General features: G+C 37.3%; 4 protein-coding genes across 4 annotated transcripts; 2 read left to right on the top strand and 2 right to left on the bottom strand.

The window, feature by feature from the left end:
• Positions 1–3,310: 3,310 nt before the first annotated feature.
• Positions 3,311–6,358, bottom strand: C922_01450 (hypothetical protein; the record flags this gene model as incomplete). The annotated part of the gene is made up of 2 exons (XM_008817053.1): positions 3,311–5,290; positions 5,588–6,358. The coding sequence occupies 2 exons, from the start codon at positions 6,356–6,358 to the stop codon at positions 3,311–3,313; spliced, it is 2,751 nt and encodes a 916-aa protein (XP_008815275.1).
• Positions 6,359–7,319: 961 nt separating this feature from the next.
• On the top strand, positions 7,320–8,746 carry C922_01449 (hypothetical protein; the record flags this gene model as incomplete). Its single annotated transcript, XM_008817052.1, has 2 exons — positions 7,320–8,414; positions 8,609–8,746. The coding sequence occupies 2 exons, from the start codon at positions 7,320–7,322 to the stop codon at positions 8,744–8,746; spliced, it is 1,233 nt and encodes a 410-aa protein (XP_008815274.1).
• A 351-nt stretch (positions 8,747–9,097) lies between these two features.
• On the bottom strand, positions 9,098–12,495 carry C922_01448 (hypothetical protein; the record flags this gene model as incomplete). The annotated part of the gene is made up of 4 exons (XM_008817051.1): positions 9,098–9,295; positions 9,650–9,804; positions 9,990–10,173; positions 10,306–12,495. 4 exons carry the CDS (start codon positions 12,493–12,495, stop codon positions 9,098–9,100), a joined length of 2,727 nt encoding a protein of 908 aa, XP_008815273.1.
• Positions 12,496–13,401: 906 nt separating this feature from the next.
• C922_01447 (hypothetical protein) lies at positions 13,402–18,063 on the top strand (the record flags this gene model as incomplete). The annotated part of the gene is made up of 1 exon (XM_008817050.1): positions 13,402–18,063. One exon carries the CDS (start codon positions 13,402–13,404, stop codon positions 18,061–18,063), a length of 4,662 nt encoding a protein of 1,553 aa, XP_008815272.1.
• Positions 18,064–18,207: the final 144 nt, after the last annotated feature.

Here is an 18,207-nt window from a genome sequence, read left to right as displayed (position 1 = left end):
CAACTGGAAGAAGGAAAAATATGAAAAAGAATTCTTCATTGATAATTCTTCTTCAGTCTCCACCTGTAATGATGCAAGTATTTGAAAAATATATAATACGCAACGTGCTTGATGTTATATACCCCTGGTAATATGACTCAAACTAACCTCGTCGCGGCAGCAGTAATGGGCATGTCGCCGTCTGGGCAGTCGTCAAGCACATTTACATGATCGCAGGCCCTTTTTAAAACGGTGAAATGATTAATGAAAAAATAAACGCAGAAATGAGAATAATGAACTTCTACGTTAAGGGGATTGCCTTCCGATGTGAACAACGAAAGGAATTCACTCCATCCATATTTCGACGTGATGGCATCTTGCTAATCATTCGTGTTGTCCGCTGTGGAATTACCACCAAGCGTGACATTTTAAGCTCCACTCCTCCAACATTTGAATAGTATGGCCAGAAAAATTCACTTGAAATTTACAGGGCCCATGATATAGCAGAGACGGTTCGCACGATCGCAAAGTGCCTTTAACTTTCTCCCATTTTGCTTAAAAAAAATAGATAATTTGGATAATTTGCACAAATATAAACACGTGGATAGACATGCATGTGTATGCCATTGCATACTTGTGATATTTACAAGATGGAGAAAAAGAAACTCTTATTCGTGCCTTTTTTTTTGGTTTTTTATTTTTTATCGTTTCTCCCCCTTTTAATACACTACCTGGACAATAGGACGTAAAATTCCTCACACATTTTCTGCACGGCCAAAATGTTTGGCATTTTTTAGACCACGTTTCTTTTGTCTTCTCTGTCATATCTTTTATGTTAAGCGGCTCTCCAACACATGGGCCTAATGAGCAGGAAGACAGGGAAAAAAAATAAAAAAAAGTTATTCCTAAACAGGGTGAACAGGGAAAATAGCAGAAGCTGAAGTGGGCATATGAGTAACTTCTCCTCAGCTTTAACCGTCATAGGTGGAAGACGGTGCACATATATCTTCGTCAATTTGGTGAACGGATCCGATATAGTTATAATCCTAAATGTGTTAACATGAGAGAGTTTTTCCTTAATTCATCGGAAAATATAACAGAATGAAAAAAAGAAAGAAAAAAATGGCAAGATTTTCCTTAACATTTGGACATGGCGTGTTGTAGTCCCTTTCACAAATAATATCCGGGTCGATAAATTCAGCCTCATTTACTAAGAAAGGGGAAAAATAAATTATCAATGTAGAAAAATCTCATGTGTAGAAGCACTACGATGTGTGTAGTGTGCTTGATTTTGAAGGGCATAATTTCCTTCCAGTACATTCGACGTTTGGTGGCGGAATGGTTTTTAATTCCTTTAATAGCTGAGACGGCCAAAATATTGAGGGGTATATTATCGTGCTAATTCAGGTGTGCCCTATAAAGAAAGGGTTAGATGCTCCTCTTCTCTGCAACGACTGTGTGGATACGTGCATATACAGACAGGCGTGTTCATTTTTCCGCTACCTCCCCCGCGAGGTTTGTGTTTGATGGGCGGCCATTAATCGTCGCTGGTGATCTTGAAGATCTCGTGATAATGTCGCCTAAAAATTGTACGCGCCTGCGTTTTATGTTTTTCACCCATGAATAGTATTATATGCGTGCATGCATATACTTAGTGGCACGATCCGATTTGCTAACTTGTCACATTTAGAAATGCCAAAATTCATTTCTACAATTTTGTGCAAAAAAAATGTTAGATTTTTTCTTTTTCTAAGAAACCTGCACTCCCCCCTATGTTCTCTAACTCGGTGTCCGAAAATAGTTCACTTTTCTTCCGTGTTCATTCGAACATTTTAGTATAAAAAAAAAATGAAGGAAAAAGGAAGATATATTTAAGGCTAAAATGTAATCATCTTTGCAGCATTATCTTTTCTCTTAATTTCTCTTGTCGAATTTTCTGGCTAAAAAATATTCACACATTTGCATAATAACGCTTCAGAAGAATAAGCCATTTTCGTTGCATGGCATTATGCATTCAAAAGGGTAAATTTCTGCGCGATACAGGGATGTGCCCCTTTTTTCATGTACATTTTTACATACTTTCTCATTTTCACACAAAGATATCTCGAAACAGAAAAAAAGAAAGAGGAAGAATGGGAAAAGATTATTCATTTTTAGTAGCAATTTTGCTCCTTAATAATAGAATGACAAACTTACTTTTTATGTGTTAAATGTATCCAGGTACTCACGTAAGTATCTTCTTATGCGCTCAAGTATACATCGATTTAGCACTCTTTTTGCAAACGGCAAACGTGCAAATGAACGAATTGTAGCTTGCGGCATAGGCCTATTTCATTTTGCGGCAACATCACAACGTTCTTCTGTACTAACTCGTCATAATAATCCCCAGATTAAACACCTTAACGTGTAATTACACATGAACACTTTTTCTTTTTTACAGTGTACAGCTTAAGGCTTTTTCCTTTCTTATCTTTTTTATTTTTTCTTTCTTCCGTTCTGTTCATATCAAAAAGGTCATGACAGCAAGGATAACGAAGGAACAGACAAAAATACAGAAATAGTAAATACAAAAATTGTAAATACAAATTGTAGTAGGCAATTTGTGAATAAAAAAAACGTAAACAATATGCTGACAAGGGGGAAGGCCATCGTAATCATTTTTTTCTTTTCTACAATTTTGTGGATATACAAATTTGATAAATATAAAAAATCAAACAACCTCGTTAAATGGATACTCGTAAAAAACAGGAAGATATATTAACAAGACAAATTATGAAAATGTGGAAAAACTTTCCATCTATGCTTTTCACCATAACAAATAATTTACAAAAAAAATTAGCAAAGATGAAAAGAAACAAATGAATTTTTTTTTTTTCTTTTTTTTTTTCTTATAACTTACAGATTCCTCTCTATCTCATAGTTGCAATATCGACCTACGCGATTGTGTCGATATCTATAAGTTTATACAACTTTAATAACGTGCCCAATGGTCAGGAAGATTTGCTAAATGTAATGTTACAAAAAAGAGAGGGAAAGAAAGAAGTTCAAACAATTTATGCGTCACGTATATAATAATTTACAATTATTTCTTTTCCATGTTGTGTATCCCTGCAATATATTTTTTCACTTTTACACTATTCTTTGAAGGAGCTAAAGAACATCAAAAAGGAACTGGAGCAAAGAAAATTCACTTTTAGTTAAAAATGACAAAATTCCGGCCGATTCTAACTTCTTTGGACACAATTTGTCTCGTCAGTAGAGGAATCTGTGAAGAAATGGACGCGAGCTGTCTCATTGACGGGGGGGTTCTTCACTTCTTCGCCTGGTCGCTTTACCGCGTCACCCCTTTATTCGAGAACACGCCCTTCAGGACAATGTTCTTTGGCGAAAAGGACATGGGGAATGAGTGCAGTGACAGATTTAACTCCTCCCGTTCGCCCCCACTTCCCGTAGCACTAAACAACTTTTGCAAAATTTGAAATCTCAGGTTATTATAGAAGTGCATGCACTTAAATGAAATTCTGGCGTTTTCGCTCTCGCACAATTTGGACAGCAAATTTACGAACGAATATATGTTCGGGATGGTTCTCCTGATGATTTTTTTCCCGTACTTGTCGTATTTTTCCCTGCATAGGGAGAAATCGTCGTACTCGCCAAATTCGCCAACAACACCAATATGGTCAACATCATCAACATCGTCCATGTCTCCACCCCCATCATCACCCGTGCGTATTTTTCCATCTCTGGAGGAACCCTGGATATTGAGATGAACAGGATCCCCCGTCGAATCCTCTGCAGCATTCTCCGTAGCACTCGTCGCATCGGTGTGCTCCCTTTTTGATGTTCCACCCCTCTCCTCTGAATACTGGCCAATGCTGTACCCCACCTGGGCGTAATACTCCCTATTGTAAATATAACTTCTAATTTGATTAAGTATCATATCATTGTTAAAATCGAAAATGTGTTTCCTCAACTGTCTATATTTCGTGTAACAGCAGGAACAAGTGAGAAAGGGGATTCTTTCTTCCATGCAGGTCCTCAAAGTATAATCAGTTAACCCTCCACAGCAATGTAAACCGACTATCAAATTTATTTTATATTTTTTAAAGTCAAAATTTAATATTGATTCGTGCATAATTAACACGTTCTTAATTCTGTTTGCAAAAATTTTAATGAAACAACTGAAGAGTGAATTTACATTAATGTCTAATATGATCACTAGGATGTTTTTAAAGGCTAACGAAATGTGAATGCCCAAATCCCCTTTCCCTCCCCCAACATCCAGGATGCAGTGATCGTACGTCAAATTGTTTCCATCAGGCGTGTTGTCCGTCAACTTCGGGTCACAATCAATGTTGGCGTCTCTCCCCATTTCATGCGCTACATTTTGTTCCTTCTCAAAGGTTAGACCTTCAGGAAGGTGATAATTCATAGGTGTATTTTCCTCATCCAGCCTTTTACAATTCTTGTTGAAGTTTCCACTCGTGTTCGTGCACTTCTCCACGTAGAACTCCTTAATGTTGTAAAACTGGACATCACTCCATTTCGAATTTTCAAACAAGTTCACATTTTTTTCTCTCAAAATTTGTATACTTCTTCTTACCTTTTCTGTGTTCTCTTGACTAACGAGTTTATCATTTTTCTCCATAAAGAGCTCTATAAATTCTAAATAATTTTGGAAAAAGGTGTCGTTGCTTTCTATATACTTGTTCACCAACGTGGACATGTAAAAAAAGATATCTTCCCCGCTAAACACATTAATTTTTGAATTTCCCTTTTCTATTTCTTCCAGCAATATTTGTATGTGATTAATCATCCACTGTATTTGTGGAATCTTCTTATTGTTCATATAGGACGTTATATCTTTCTTTTTCTTCTTTTTTTTTTTTTTCTTTTTCTTCAGTTGTTCTTTAGCATCTCCACCCTCCCTTGTATCTACTGTTACATGGTCATTAATTTGATTTAGGTTCAAATCACAGAGCATAATTCTGTGTAATCGTTTGTCATCATTCATTTCCATGTTGTAGTTAAATTCGCTTGGTTGTATTTCAAACAGTTTGGGAATTATGTCGATAATTTTTAAGATGAAAATTTCAAAATTATTCATTTTCTGATTACTTATACTTTCATAATTTTTATTTTTGTAGATAATGTTTCGTATGAATCTTCTTCTTGTGTCCACCTTACTGTTATAAATCTGCCGAATGTCTCTTTCCTTCATTTGCAAACTCCTGCACACGGTTAGCATGGAAAAAAAACCTCCCTCGAATAATTTCAAAAATTCGTTGATGTTGAAGAATTCGTAGTTAACCTGAGAAGAAGGGGCACATATACAGCTTTGATTAATTGCTCTAACGATGATGAGCACGTGGGAGTAACACAATTGAACGTGCTCGCGTAAAAAAAAGTGGACACTTACGGCTAGGAATGCACACAAAAAAGAGGTTATTCACTACGAACTGTTTCTTCTTATTTATTTTCACTCTCCTTACACACACAAAAATGCACGAGCATATGTACACTCCTCGATGGGTACACCTCTCTATTCGAAACTATACATACGTACAACTTTCTCGTGTTGTTTTATTTTATTTTATTTTCTCCGTACCTTCAGGAGGTAGGCCGAAAAAACCAATAGGGACTTCTCATTTGTGTTCGTCAGGGCAGGTAATCCTATAATGTACAACAGTGTATCCGTTTTTATGACTTTCCTTAAAATTTCATACTTTATATATTCGTTCACTAACACTAGGGGGTCATTTCCCATATTATCTGTTGTGTTATCCTCTATGGGGCACCCTTCCTCGGTAGATGTCTGCACATCTTCATTCTTCATCACATTCGCATAAAACTCCTTACACAGTCGAACTGAATATTCTAACAAATCGCTACGAAGTCTGACATCCTTATCGACCCCCTGTTTTGTGTCAATTTCCTTCAGTAAGGATTTTCGAAATGAATCAAATTTGTGTTCGTCCACGTAAAAGTCTTTGCTGATTACCAATTGTATGTTCTTATCTTCTGATAAGGCTTCCTCATTAAATTTATTTTCTACCAGGCAAAAGTTAGCACCCCCTTTATTATTACCTGTACAACGTGAACTTCTGTCCCCTGTAGCAGGATCCTCCTCCACATCATCATACTTCAAAACATGATATCTGTAAAATAGAACATTTTCCTTCCTATTTATTTTTCCACCTGAATTTGTGTCACAGAAAAGTAAAAACTTTCCATGCTTCCTCACATTTTTCACTTTACAAATTATGTGAACAAAATCTTTAAAGTCATGCTTTAGCGATTTGGAGAAGCCGCTCAGCGATTCAAAATGCGCCTTCTTTTCGTCGTATATATTTATTTCGTGTTCTGTAACACCTATCATTGTGTTTTTATTTTTCCCTCATCATACGTCTGATTGTTGGCGCCTGTGCTAATGCATACGTGGATACATGCAGCAGCAGGCACTACAAATGGTTAACTTTTCAGTTGCAGAGTTGCTGCCATCTTTTGAAAGCCGACAACGAAATGAAGTTCAGTTAATTGGCCGAAAAGCATATTCACAAAAAAAAAATTCAACTAAACCGTTTTGCCGATGAAAGAAAAGGGGAAAATTTTTCTAATTCGTAAATCTTCAAATTATCTGGCATAAATTTTCCCTTTAATCTATGTAGAACGTTATGGGTATTACATGTAAAGCTAAATAGGCACATAAACTTATCTGAACATTGTGACATTCTCGTTTAAAGGCTTGTACATACCTTTTATGTTCACAAAACGGAAATGTACACCTACATTTTGTCTGCAAAAATGCCGCTACGATGAAGGTAAAAACTTCTTCTTATGTAACATTAATTATAAAGGGTAGGGAAAAACATAGATAAAATTTTAAAATGAAAAAAAAAAAGAAAAATGAACTGACATTTTGATGGTAAAATTTTGACCTTTGTAGTAACGCTATTCAGCGTGTTTCCTTCCAGAAAGAAATACGTTCATGCGACCAAACACAAAATTACCTGTTCACGTATGTACTACTTACGCATATGATATGTATAACGCATTTAACCATACGTCGTGGTATAAGAACACATTCTGCTCAAAATAGCAAACGGAACAAAGCACAGGTTGAACGAATTTATAAAAAATAGCATGCGATAAAATTACAGAGAAATGACTGGAAAAAGGCCACTATTCTGATACATTCCCTATCCCGCTTACCAAAGAAAACATTCTTACATATATGCGAAGCATTTCCAGATAAAGAAGAAAAAACGGGAGAGGCAGAAAAAAAAAGGAAAAGCATAAATAAAAAATTTTTTCCCGCGACGAATGACCGTGTTTGCAAGATGAACTTCAGGAAACCTGATAACACAGCGGACCTAATTGACAGCCTAATAAATAGTGAAAATGGAAAAGTTCAAAAGTACATTTTGGAAAGGAAAAGGAAGGAAAAGGAATTTCTGGAGAAGAAGGAAAACATTAAAAAGAAAACGTTGATGGCTCCCAAACTTAATCAAATGTTTGTTAAAAATAAAAATGAAGATGATAAGTTAATCAGCGAAACAATCGGTCTGAGAACCGTTCACGAGTATAAACAAATCAAGAGTGGAATTTATGGCAAGGAGAAGGACAGCCATCTTAGGGGGAAGGCCAAGGAGGACAAAGATAGCAAAAAGAAGAACCTCAAATTGTCTTTCTGCAGCAACGATGAAGAGAACGAAGAAGAAGAGCACGACGGTGAAGGAGATGGAGATGGTGATAGTAACCGTGGTGGTGATCGGGATAGTGGTGATAACGGGGGGAAGAACCACTCTGGTGGGGGCGTTTCGCAAGAAGAAGAAAACGATGGCTCAGAAAGCCCCCCACATCAACATAACCCGTCCAAAGAGGGAAAAAGGAACAAACATGATTCAGGTAAAAACGGTTCAGACAAAAATGGCGCAGACAAAACCCCGCAAAATAACGACACGCACGCTAAGTACGACAGAAAGAAGCCATTCAAGAAAATCATGAAGGACCCAACTGTAAACACTTCCTTTTTAAAAGACAAGGAACGAGATGAAGAAATAGAATTTCGAAAAAAAGCGTTAAGAGAATTATATTTCAAACTAGAAAATGAACAAAAAGAAAAAACGATTGAAATAACCTATTCATACTACGACGGTAGTGGCCATCGGAGAAAAATATCAGTAAAGCAAAAAACGACGATAGGACAATTCATAAATAAATGTGTTGACAATTTAAAAAACGAATTTATTCACCTAAGATCGGCATCTTGTGAAACCCTAATGTTTGTGAAAGAAGATATTATCCTTCCGAATTATTTGACCTTTTATGAGTTAATTAAAAATAAAGCGCAGGGAAAAACGGGGCCATTGTTTGCTTTTGACGCGGTGGAAAATTTATATGGGGTTACAGACATAAGAAGGGAAAAGACTGATGTAAGTGGAAAAAAAAAAAAATACACTCCTCTAAAGTGTGCAGAAATGTGTACATATGCGTAAGGAGAAGTGTGAACAGCTAACAAGAAAATGTGTTGTGATACACATTTGTTTAGAACACACGCACACAAGTGCAAAAATAGTGAACAACGAAGCTCCCCATTCTTCATTTTGGTTTATTTTCCCCTTTTCAGACTCACGCAGGAAAGTTAGTGGAAAAAAAGTGGTACGAAAAAAACAAGCACATTTTTCCAGCGTCCAAATGGGAAATTTACAAACCCATGAAAACGTACTCGACAAGTTACACAGATTTGTTTAATCATTCTGCATAGGCTACCTACACGTGTGTCATAAGGATGATGTTGATTTTTATCATCATTACAGCTAGGATTATCATGACACATTTTGCGATCATTTATGTATTAACCGCTAAAACTTGGCTTCCCCTCCCACCCCTGTCTTTGTGATTCTTCCTGTACGCCTTCTTTAAGTACAGCTTTGCCTATATCTACATTTGCAAAAAAGTGAAAACATTAATCATTATTTGCATTTTTAATTATTAACTGTGCATATTTCGCATACCGTCTTTAAAGTGCACAGTTTTTTCTGTGCCCCCCTGTAGTATGTTGCAGAGGGACAATTGGAACACGTGCATTTTTTGCCATTTTATTTACATGTGCGCGTTATTCCTTACCCGGGAATAGCTGCGAAAACATTTGATGTCTTGCGTCCACATTTTGGTCAGACCCGCGGAGTCTGTACAGAAATGTACTAATATGTTTTTGTTCATAATTTTCATCATACACAATTTTTTGTGTGTTAATTTCGCCTATTTTGTATTTTTCTTTGATTCGCTTGGCAACGCACTCTCGAATATATGCCTGCAAAAATGGTGAAGATGGAGGTGTTTTGCGAACTGTTCGAGTGTTGGCATGTTTCCAGATATATTTTTACAGGTCGACACACTCCTCTTAGATAGCGTTGCAGGTATTTATGTCTAAGGACAGGATTTCCTTTAAGTGAACCCGCTTCGCAAAGGGTTTTTGCGCATTATGTGCACTTTGCACATTTTGGGTAGAAAGTGCGATTAAAGTGGCCCCATTTTTCATGCAGTGATGGGCAGAAAAAATTATGTCGCGTTCAAGCAAACACACTTCATCGTATTTTCCTAAATGTTGTTAGGCTATTCTCTTTCCCCACGCAGTGCTTATACTTATCGTTTTTCTTCTTTTTACGTGTTTAAAGCATCTGAGTTCTCGCACTAAATCAGTGAAGAGACGCGTCATTTCTGTCCTAAAGGGAATATAATTTTGGTGGAATAGGTTATTGTAAATATGCTCCGCCACGACGACAAACCTGTCAATAGGTGTTTTCTGAATTTCTACGTAGCCTGAAAGGGGGGAAAATTGGAAAAGTAAAAATGGCGCTGCTTCCTTTTCTTTTTTTTTATCATCAGTGAGCTTTTAAAAAAAGTCATAAAAAGGAATATGACGTGAGCTCCTACATGTTTGTTCATTTGAGCATTTACAAATTTTGCTTTTTTTTTTTCTTTTTGCCGTCTTTTTATCGGGAAACCATTCTCAAACAGGCAGTTGTATATTTTGACATTCGAGTCGTTCCTCCTTAAGAGGATTATGTGATTTATATTTTTCGTTATGAATAATAATTGAACAACCGTTTCGGCAATGAATGGGGATATCAGCACACACTGGTGAGAAATGTAGTCCATGTCTTTGGGAGGCACAACTTCGTGGCACTTCTTCGGAAGAAAAAAGCAAAAAAAGGGGTATATATATCATCAGGTTCAGGAAAATGAAAAAAAAAGAACGTTTCATCATTACGCTATTCTTATGTGTAATCAATTTTGTTTGTCTTTTCCCTATTTGCTCACCTCAACATGGTAGTTGTCCAAGGCCATAGAGTCGGCGTCCCCCGTCTGCATTCTACTCTGATCTCCATCTGCAAGGTAAAGATCCTCCCCCATGTAGTTTTTCAAATAGTAAAAGAAATAAAACTGACCCATCGATGGATGGGTTGAAGGGCTTGCATTTGCATTTTTCGCTACCCCTTCATCCTTTGTATTCACGTACATGAGGTAGAAGCCAAAATATACGTACAGATCCTTCAACATGAAATATAAAAAATAAAGCAATATAAAAGTGTATATAAAAAGAGTAGCAAAGGATAGGATTATTCTCAGCCATATGTGGTATGTCACTAATCGTATCTGCTCCAGTTGTATGTTAAAAAAAAATAAAAACATAAAAAAGAAGCTCTCCCATTTGATGTTATACTGTCCTGTCTCGATGTACGGCTTGACGAACATAGAAAAGGAAATGAAGAAAAGTAGCGCGAAGGAGAAGCAAATGAGACAACTCAAGTGATCATCCATGTGGATCGCAAACAAAAACAAAATGTTAATGAACAAATTTTTAACAATATAGTAGTAATACTTTTCCTGTTTACATAAAAAGGTGTGCAATCCGTAAACATATCTATACGGATAATTTCGCTTCATTTCTGCAGGTTTGGAATAGATAAACACAAAAAGGATCACGTAGTACCCAAAGCAGCCAAACAGAACCACTGGTACATTCATAAATTTAGAGGCCCTCAAATGCAAGTCGTCGTAGCATACAGTCGCGGTGTCGTAATACGACCTCTTATAGTTAAAGAGGCCAATGCACATGTAGGAGGAGAGAAAAATGAACATAACCATCGCATTAGCCACGTATAAAAAAATGTGCATGTATTGATAATAACATATTCTAATGGATCTCTTGAAAAATTGTACAACATCGTGATCGTAAAAAAATGTCATGTGAACATAATTTTGAAAAATGAAATTATGCAAAAATAAGGGGTACAAATAGGTGTCCACGAACTTCCTCGCTATGTTCTTTTTACAACACTTCACCTGGTCTTTACTCACCCAATTAGCTTCTCCCTCCCCCATGCCGTCCGCCATCATGTTGAGTCCCCCATTTCGCAAATACAAAAAAATCAAATTGCACACTAAAGTGAAGCAGATAAAAATAAGTATCCCTCCAACTAGGACGACAATTTGTATGGAGTATATCTTCGAGCGATTTGATCTCACGTGGAGACAGCTCAATTTAACAAAATGAAGAAAATTCAAATGAACAATTTTAATCATATCAAAGAAGGCGTTGTGCACATAAATGTTCAGAAGATAGTGAAGGTTCGCATCTCCGCTGTGTAGGTGCGGACGTTGCTCTTTTGGCTCCCCTTCCCCATAGAAGGTATAATTCTCCCCCTCCGTTTCTGTCAAATCGTTTGAAAAACTTATCAACAGAATGAGGGATAAATAAAATATGAATTCGCGAAAGTAGTGCAGGAAATATATAGTCCCCTTTTTGTACACATCAACTTGATAAAAATAAAGACTTACATTTATGCATTTAAATAGAACTAAAAAAAAGGCAAATGACAGGATAAGATAAACTACCATCTGGAGGACGACAAATATAACGTGGAAGCACTTCCTACAGGTGGCATACTTTAAAAAAATATTTTTGTCATAATTCTGCACACAATTATTACACATAAATCCTTCATTATTTTCTGAACATCTCCCACAGGTATCCAAGCAGACATTCGGACTTTTACAAAATAGATACAAATTATTCATAAAGGGATACATATTCATTTTATTTTCTTTCACAACACACCTATCGAAATAGTTAAAAGTAATTTCATCCTTGTGTTTAAAAAAGGCGTCCAAATTGTCTACGTACAGTTCCGTTAAATCCCTTTTGCAATAAAAACGGTTGCCTAAGTCGGAGCACATGTCACATCGATTCCCAACATAATTTAAATAAAAGTCTCCATCACATGAACAGTCATAAATATATTTTGAAGACTTCTTATTGTTGAAGCTACCAGGGGGACAACGAAAACAGCTTTCAGAATTTCTGTAACTTGAGTAGGTATCCTCTTCACACGGGTAGCATTTGCCATTTTTAAAATATTCCCCATAGTTGCAAAAAATGGAAGTACTCAACGGACGTGCAAGTGACCAGTAGGTCATGAAAACCAAACGTGCAAAGTTTCCTTTCATCAGGACAAGTGCATTTCAAAGTTCCTTTGCATAATTAGCGCCACGCTCGTCAATTGTGTGAAAAAGACCACAAAAAGGGGAAGCATAAGGAAAAAGGAAAAAAATACAATAAAATGTGTCAATAAATTGTACTAAGCGGGGATTATCCTCTTCGCAATTGTGTAAATGTTGCAATTTTTTTTTCTTCACCCACCCCCCGTTAATATATCCCACATCATTTGTGCTACAACAATTTTGGAATAACTTAAAAAATGCACACGATTCTTTTTCGCCTCTTTGGCAGTTTTTATTTTACATATCTCCATAAGAAGAATTCACCCAAAGTGGCAACCACTGACGGCATAACATTGCGGGGAAAAAACAAAAAAAAAAAAATAATGGCAAAGCAACTCCTACAACGTAGTTCACCTTTTGCGGGATCCTCATTAGCACCGTGCGAGGTCATCACAAATGAGGCATAACATCAAGTGGGAAAGTTTTCACCTCAAATGGATATGCACAAGTAGATGCATTAATAGGGCATGCCCAACTTCGTGGGCGAATTGCCCACTTGGTATTTTTTTCGTCAACTCCTCCTCTTTTAACATCACCAATTGATAACGCAAACAATTGCACCTCATAAGTTGGAAGTCCCCCACGTGACGCCGTTCCTATGGACTGTTGCTACGGAAGGGATATGCCAAAAATTACTTTCCTAAGTTTTAAAGAAACAAGTGGATCACAGCATAGAGAAGCGCATTTGTGTGGCATGGAAAGTCCTCCACTTGGTAAACGCACAACTGGAATGTTCGTTCAGAGGATTGAAAGGGAGCCACCTCCACCACCTTTAGGTCCCTTCTGCCTAACAAAATGGCCATCCCAGTTTTCCTATGATAGTATAACTGTCCTCGGCTACCTCACTTCAGGATGATAAAAAAAGTCGCGGAAAGCCTGTGCGGTGATTGCTACACGTTAATCAACGCCAGGGGGAACAAAAGGTGGACACAACAGCTGCTCCGAAACAAAAGTATGCTTCGTTTGACAAAAATAAACTACTCGTTTGTGCAGAAAAATAAGAATGTCAACAAAAATATATACAATATGAACTGCATCGAATTGTACAGATATAGCCGCTTACTAGAAAGGGAGAATATTACCAATGTGACTATTTACAAACAGATTAACAAGAGAGTAGAAATGATTTATAAATTTTTAAACCCATCCAAGATTGTCCTGTTAATAAAGTTGTATATACAGAATGCGCAGTTAAATACCTACCAAAGCACCTTCCACTGTCTTATTGAAGTAGCAATAACAAAACTGAGAGAATTCCATCTCGAAGAAATTGTTAAATTGTACAACATAATTAGTAAAGTGGAAAATAACCAAAACGTTGTCTATTTATTTAAATATGTCAACAACCATTTAATTAATAATTACACATTCATCGATGTGAAGTCCTTTTCAATCATCCTAAATTCGCATGCAAAATTGAAAATTAAAGATATGAAATTGATTAACAAATTCTTACACATTATAGTTCAAAACGGCTTGCATATCGATATTGTGAATTATTCCCTCCTTTTTAACGCCTTCTACAAACTCAAATTGGTAGGCAATGACTATGTTAACGATGTTGTGCGGCAGTTCTTGGGCGAAATTGATGCGTGGAGGCAAAGGGAGCATTGTCCTTCCCAGGGGGAAGGCCACAAAGATGGAGAAAATTTCCCCACAGATGACACAAATGGAGGTCACAAATCCGACTCTGCAAGAACCCAACTGGCCGACTACTCCCCACACCACATATGCAACATTCTGCTGTACTTCACCATTCAGAACATCAACCAAATTGTGAATTCAAATGGGAAGAAGGAAGAAAACGCTGAATTAAATCTCAGCGATAACGTGTACATATCATTCCTGCTAGACCTAATAATTAAAAAAAAAAACCTTCTAAAATGTGAAGAAATTTTAATGCTCTGTCAGATCTTCAAAATGATGAAAATAAAAAATGACATTCTGGTCAGCCACATAGAGAAGGAGTTACTAACTTATTTTAACCATGCTAGAGAGCAGAGACTTAGCCACAACTCTACGAATAAGGCGGACACATCACCTAGCCCTATTCACTTCACGGATGACACCCTTGTAAAAATCCTATTTGACATGTGCACCTTTTATAGCCATATAGATGTGTACAATCGGAGCGTCCAACACTTTCTGCACAGCAAGATCGATTTCAGTACCTCCCTACTGCTACTTTATGTATATTCAGAAATAAATTTGCTGAACGACAAAATAATCACCTTACTAATTCGTATCATTAACAAACATTATCTTCAGAACTTTCAAGTGGAAAATGTGTTCCTCCTCGTAAGGTCCCTCTATAAAATTTGCTTGAACAGTCAGCACTATTTCGCGCGCAAAAGGGTGGGTGCTAAACATGTGAATAGCGTGCATTCTGGTTCAAACATAGATGTGCATGCGAAGGACGCACACGTGACAACAGGGGCTATACCGCCACGCCCCTCTGAACAAATAAGAAGCGCCCCGAATGGGGCAACTAATAATGAGGGAAAAAATCCCCTTCCCGTGTGCACTAATCTATCGCGTGAAACTGACAAAAATGGAATTACAGCTGAGGCAAATGTTCCAGAACAGGGAAGCACCTCATCTGTAGCTCCCCCACACATGGAAAGACCATTTCATAAAATTGAAAGCCTCGTTGATAACGTTTTCTTCAAACTCGAAAAAGATTTGCTAAACGGAAACATACCGACGAACGAGCGTAACCTGCCACTGCTGTGCAAGATGTTGTATTACGCCACTGTCCTGCGGAGGTTCCCCTTCCTAAATAGCGTAATTAATTTATTTACAAACAAAGAGAGCTCAGAAATTTGCGATTTTAAAAATATATTAAACATACTTCATGCCTACTGCTGCGCTAAAAATAGCGCCCTCTACCTTTGCAAAATAGACCAAATGCATCTTCAAATGCTGCATGAAGATGACCTGACGAAATTGGCCATCAAGGACACAGTTCTGACACGTTACAATTTTATTATAAATAAGAAAAACTTCAATGGACAGGTTAAAAATATGATTTATTTTCTTTTTGCACAGTGCAGGCTGAATGATTACAGATATGTGAACGTGGAAGCCATAAAGTCGTGGCTGAATTGCTCCTTTTTGAATATACACCTTTTGGGAATGCTCCTCTGCAGTCTTATGTCCAAGGAGCTAAACGTGATAAAATGCTTCACTACACAAAGAGGAAGTTTAGATGAAGGGGAAAAGCTGTCCCAAGTGGAGTCCCCCCCTGAGGACCCCTGTAAAGAAATGAGGAACAGCCGCATAGCTATAAAAAGGGACGCCAAGTTCAGATACACAAATTTGTATAATCAAATATTACCACACATCGATAAACTCATTTCAAAGTGCGAAAACGTTTACGACATCACGAGGATTTTCAATTCGTCCTTTATCTTTTTGAGCCATTTTGAAAAATTAAAGGAGGAAAAAAAAATATGCACGGAAATTTCACAAATGAGGAGAAGTGTGGATAAAATAATGAACAGCATAGAAAAAAACATTTTGCACAACCTGCATCTGTACAATAAAGAGTTCGTAATTCTCCTCTCGGCCATCTGTATATATAACAACAACTTTTCGTACCTTCCATTTTCTTTTTTCTTTCAATATTTCGACTTGTTCACTTTTAAAAATCACATTTCGTATTTAATTCTGCAAAGTACGGACGAAGAAATTAAGAACATAGCAAATGAGGTGTTCACCCTCACAAATTATGATAGCAGGGGAGGTGGCCACAAAAGACACGCCACCAACATGGATGCCACCAAAAATGATTCCACCAACATGGATGCCACCAAAAATGATTCCACCAACAATGATTCCACCAACAATGATTCCACCAACAATGATTCCACCAACAATGATTCCACCAACAATGATGTCATCAACAATGATGCCACCACCCAGAAGGGGGAAAATAACGTGGAATCGTTTTATTCCTTTCACATATCGTGCATTACCGAAAGTGTGGGGAAATCCGCTCGGAATAGCCCAAATTGGTACAAAAATGGGGAGAAGCAGCTGCATGAAGAAGGAAATATGAACAATAACAACCTTAAGGATGACATCCACCGCAAATGTACGCAGGAAGAAGAAACCTCCAGCAGTCTGACCCCCTTCCAAGTAAACCACATAATAAACATATACAAACAGCTGATAAGTAAGAACGACTTTGCATGCAACGGCGTTTTCAAAAAGGTTAAAGACAAATATTTGCACTCCGCTGAAATGAACCTCCTCCTGTTGAGGAGCCTTTCTCTGGACGAGCTAAATGACCTATGCCTAAGCATGCTAAAAAAGAAAGTACCAAATATTTTTCTCTTCAAATGGACGCTAAAAAGGAATTATGAATATGTCCATTCAGAGGACACCCCCCCCTTAACATACGATTACATCGTTAACTTGCTAAACATTTGCATAAACCTAAAAAGGTACAATCTCTTCATGCAAGACACAGTTCTTAGTAACATCCTTTTGGACAACTCGGACAAGTTCAACACGCTCCCCAGGCTGAATAAATTGGTCGAATCGATCCTTCAGTTAAACGTAACAACCGTTTATGATAGCATCTCAAATGATCTCCTACCCAGAGTTAAGAAGGTCTACCTAAACTACTTCTCAAATAGCCAGATTATGGATTTAAACGAGGTCCTATATTTTATGTTCCTCCTGTACAACTTTAAGAAGTGCGCAAATTTTTACTGCAGATTTGAAACCTTCTTGGGGAAGTTTATCCAGATAGAGGAGATAAAAGTATGTCCCAAAAGGAGGTACAATTTTGGCACCAGTCTAAAGAACACTCTTTTTATGGCCAAAAATGTGTACACCTTAAGTGGCGATAAAAATGGAAAGCAAGACCATTCTGTAAGTACCCCTTTTGCAGACACGAACAGTTTTGACAACGAATATGTAATACACCTAGGTGATAGAAGCACCAATGAAGGGGGACATAAAACGGAGGATGAGAATTTGACCTACACAAGGGAAGCGAAAAAGGTGCAAAGGACATACCTCATGATATGCATAAGGGACCACTCCTTTGTTACGCTCTTCTTGCTTTTGGACCTCCTCAAAAATGATAGCAAAATTGAACATCACAAAGTTTACCAGTTCTGCCTTAATCTGTTTAAAGATTATATATACCTACTAAACAAAGAAGTGGTAATCCAGTGTTTGTACATTTACTTTTACACCCAAATTAATGAAGAACTGACACAAGAACGTAAGGTGGCTGGAAAAAATAACTCCCTAGATGAGAACATACAACACATCCTCAACGTTTTAATAACGTTCAGTCAGAACTTAGATGTGTATTCAATTTTAAAATTGTCTTTTATCTATATTAACCTATTTATTTATGAACTTAAAAAATATCACGTCAAGGAAAACGTGAAAATCCTTTTCGAACAAATTAACAAGAAAAAAAATTTAATCGAAAAAAATAATATGCTTTATGAGCAGGTCAAGAGGTATGAGCATGGGCGCATGGGAGAGTAGCAAAGGGGGAGAAGTTGACATAAAGCGAGTATGCTAATGCGAGAATAGGGGGAGGCCGCACTCGGCCTCTCTCCCATATTTGACCCCTCGCAAAAGAACCACAAGCACCTTTCCACACATTAGTGATAGACCTCTTCAGGGCAA

This window comes from Plasmodium inui (assembly GCF_000524495.1).
Source record: "Plasmodium inui San Antonio 1 unplaced genomic scaffold supercont1.4, whole genome shotgun sequence".
Taxonomy (NCBI): domain Eukaryota; phylum Apicomplexa; class Aconoidasida; order Haemosporida; family Plasmodiidae; genus Plasmodium; species Plasmodium inui.
This window is presented reverse-complemented; position numbering and strand designations above follow the sequence as displayed.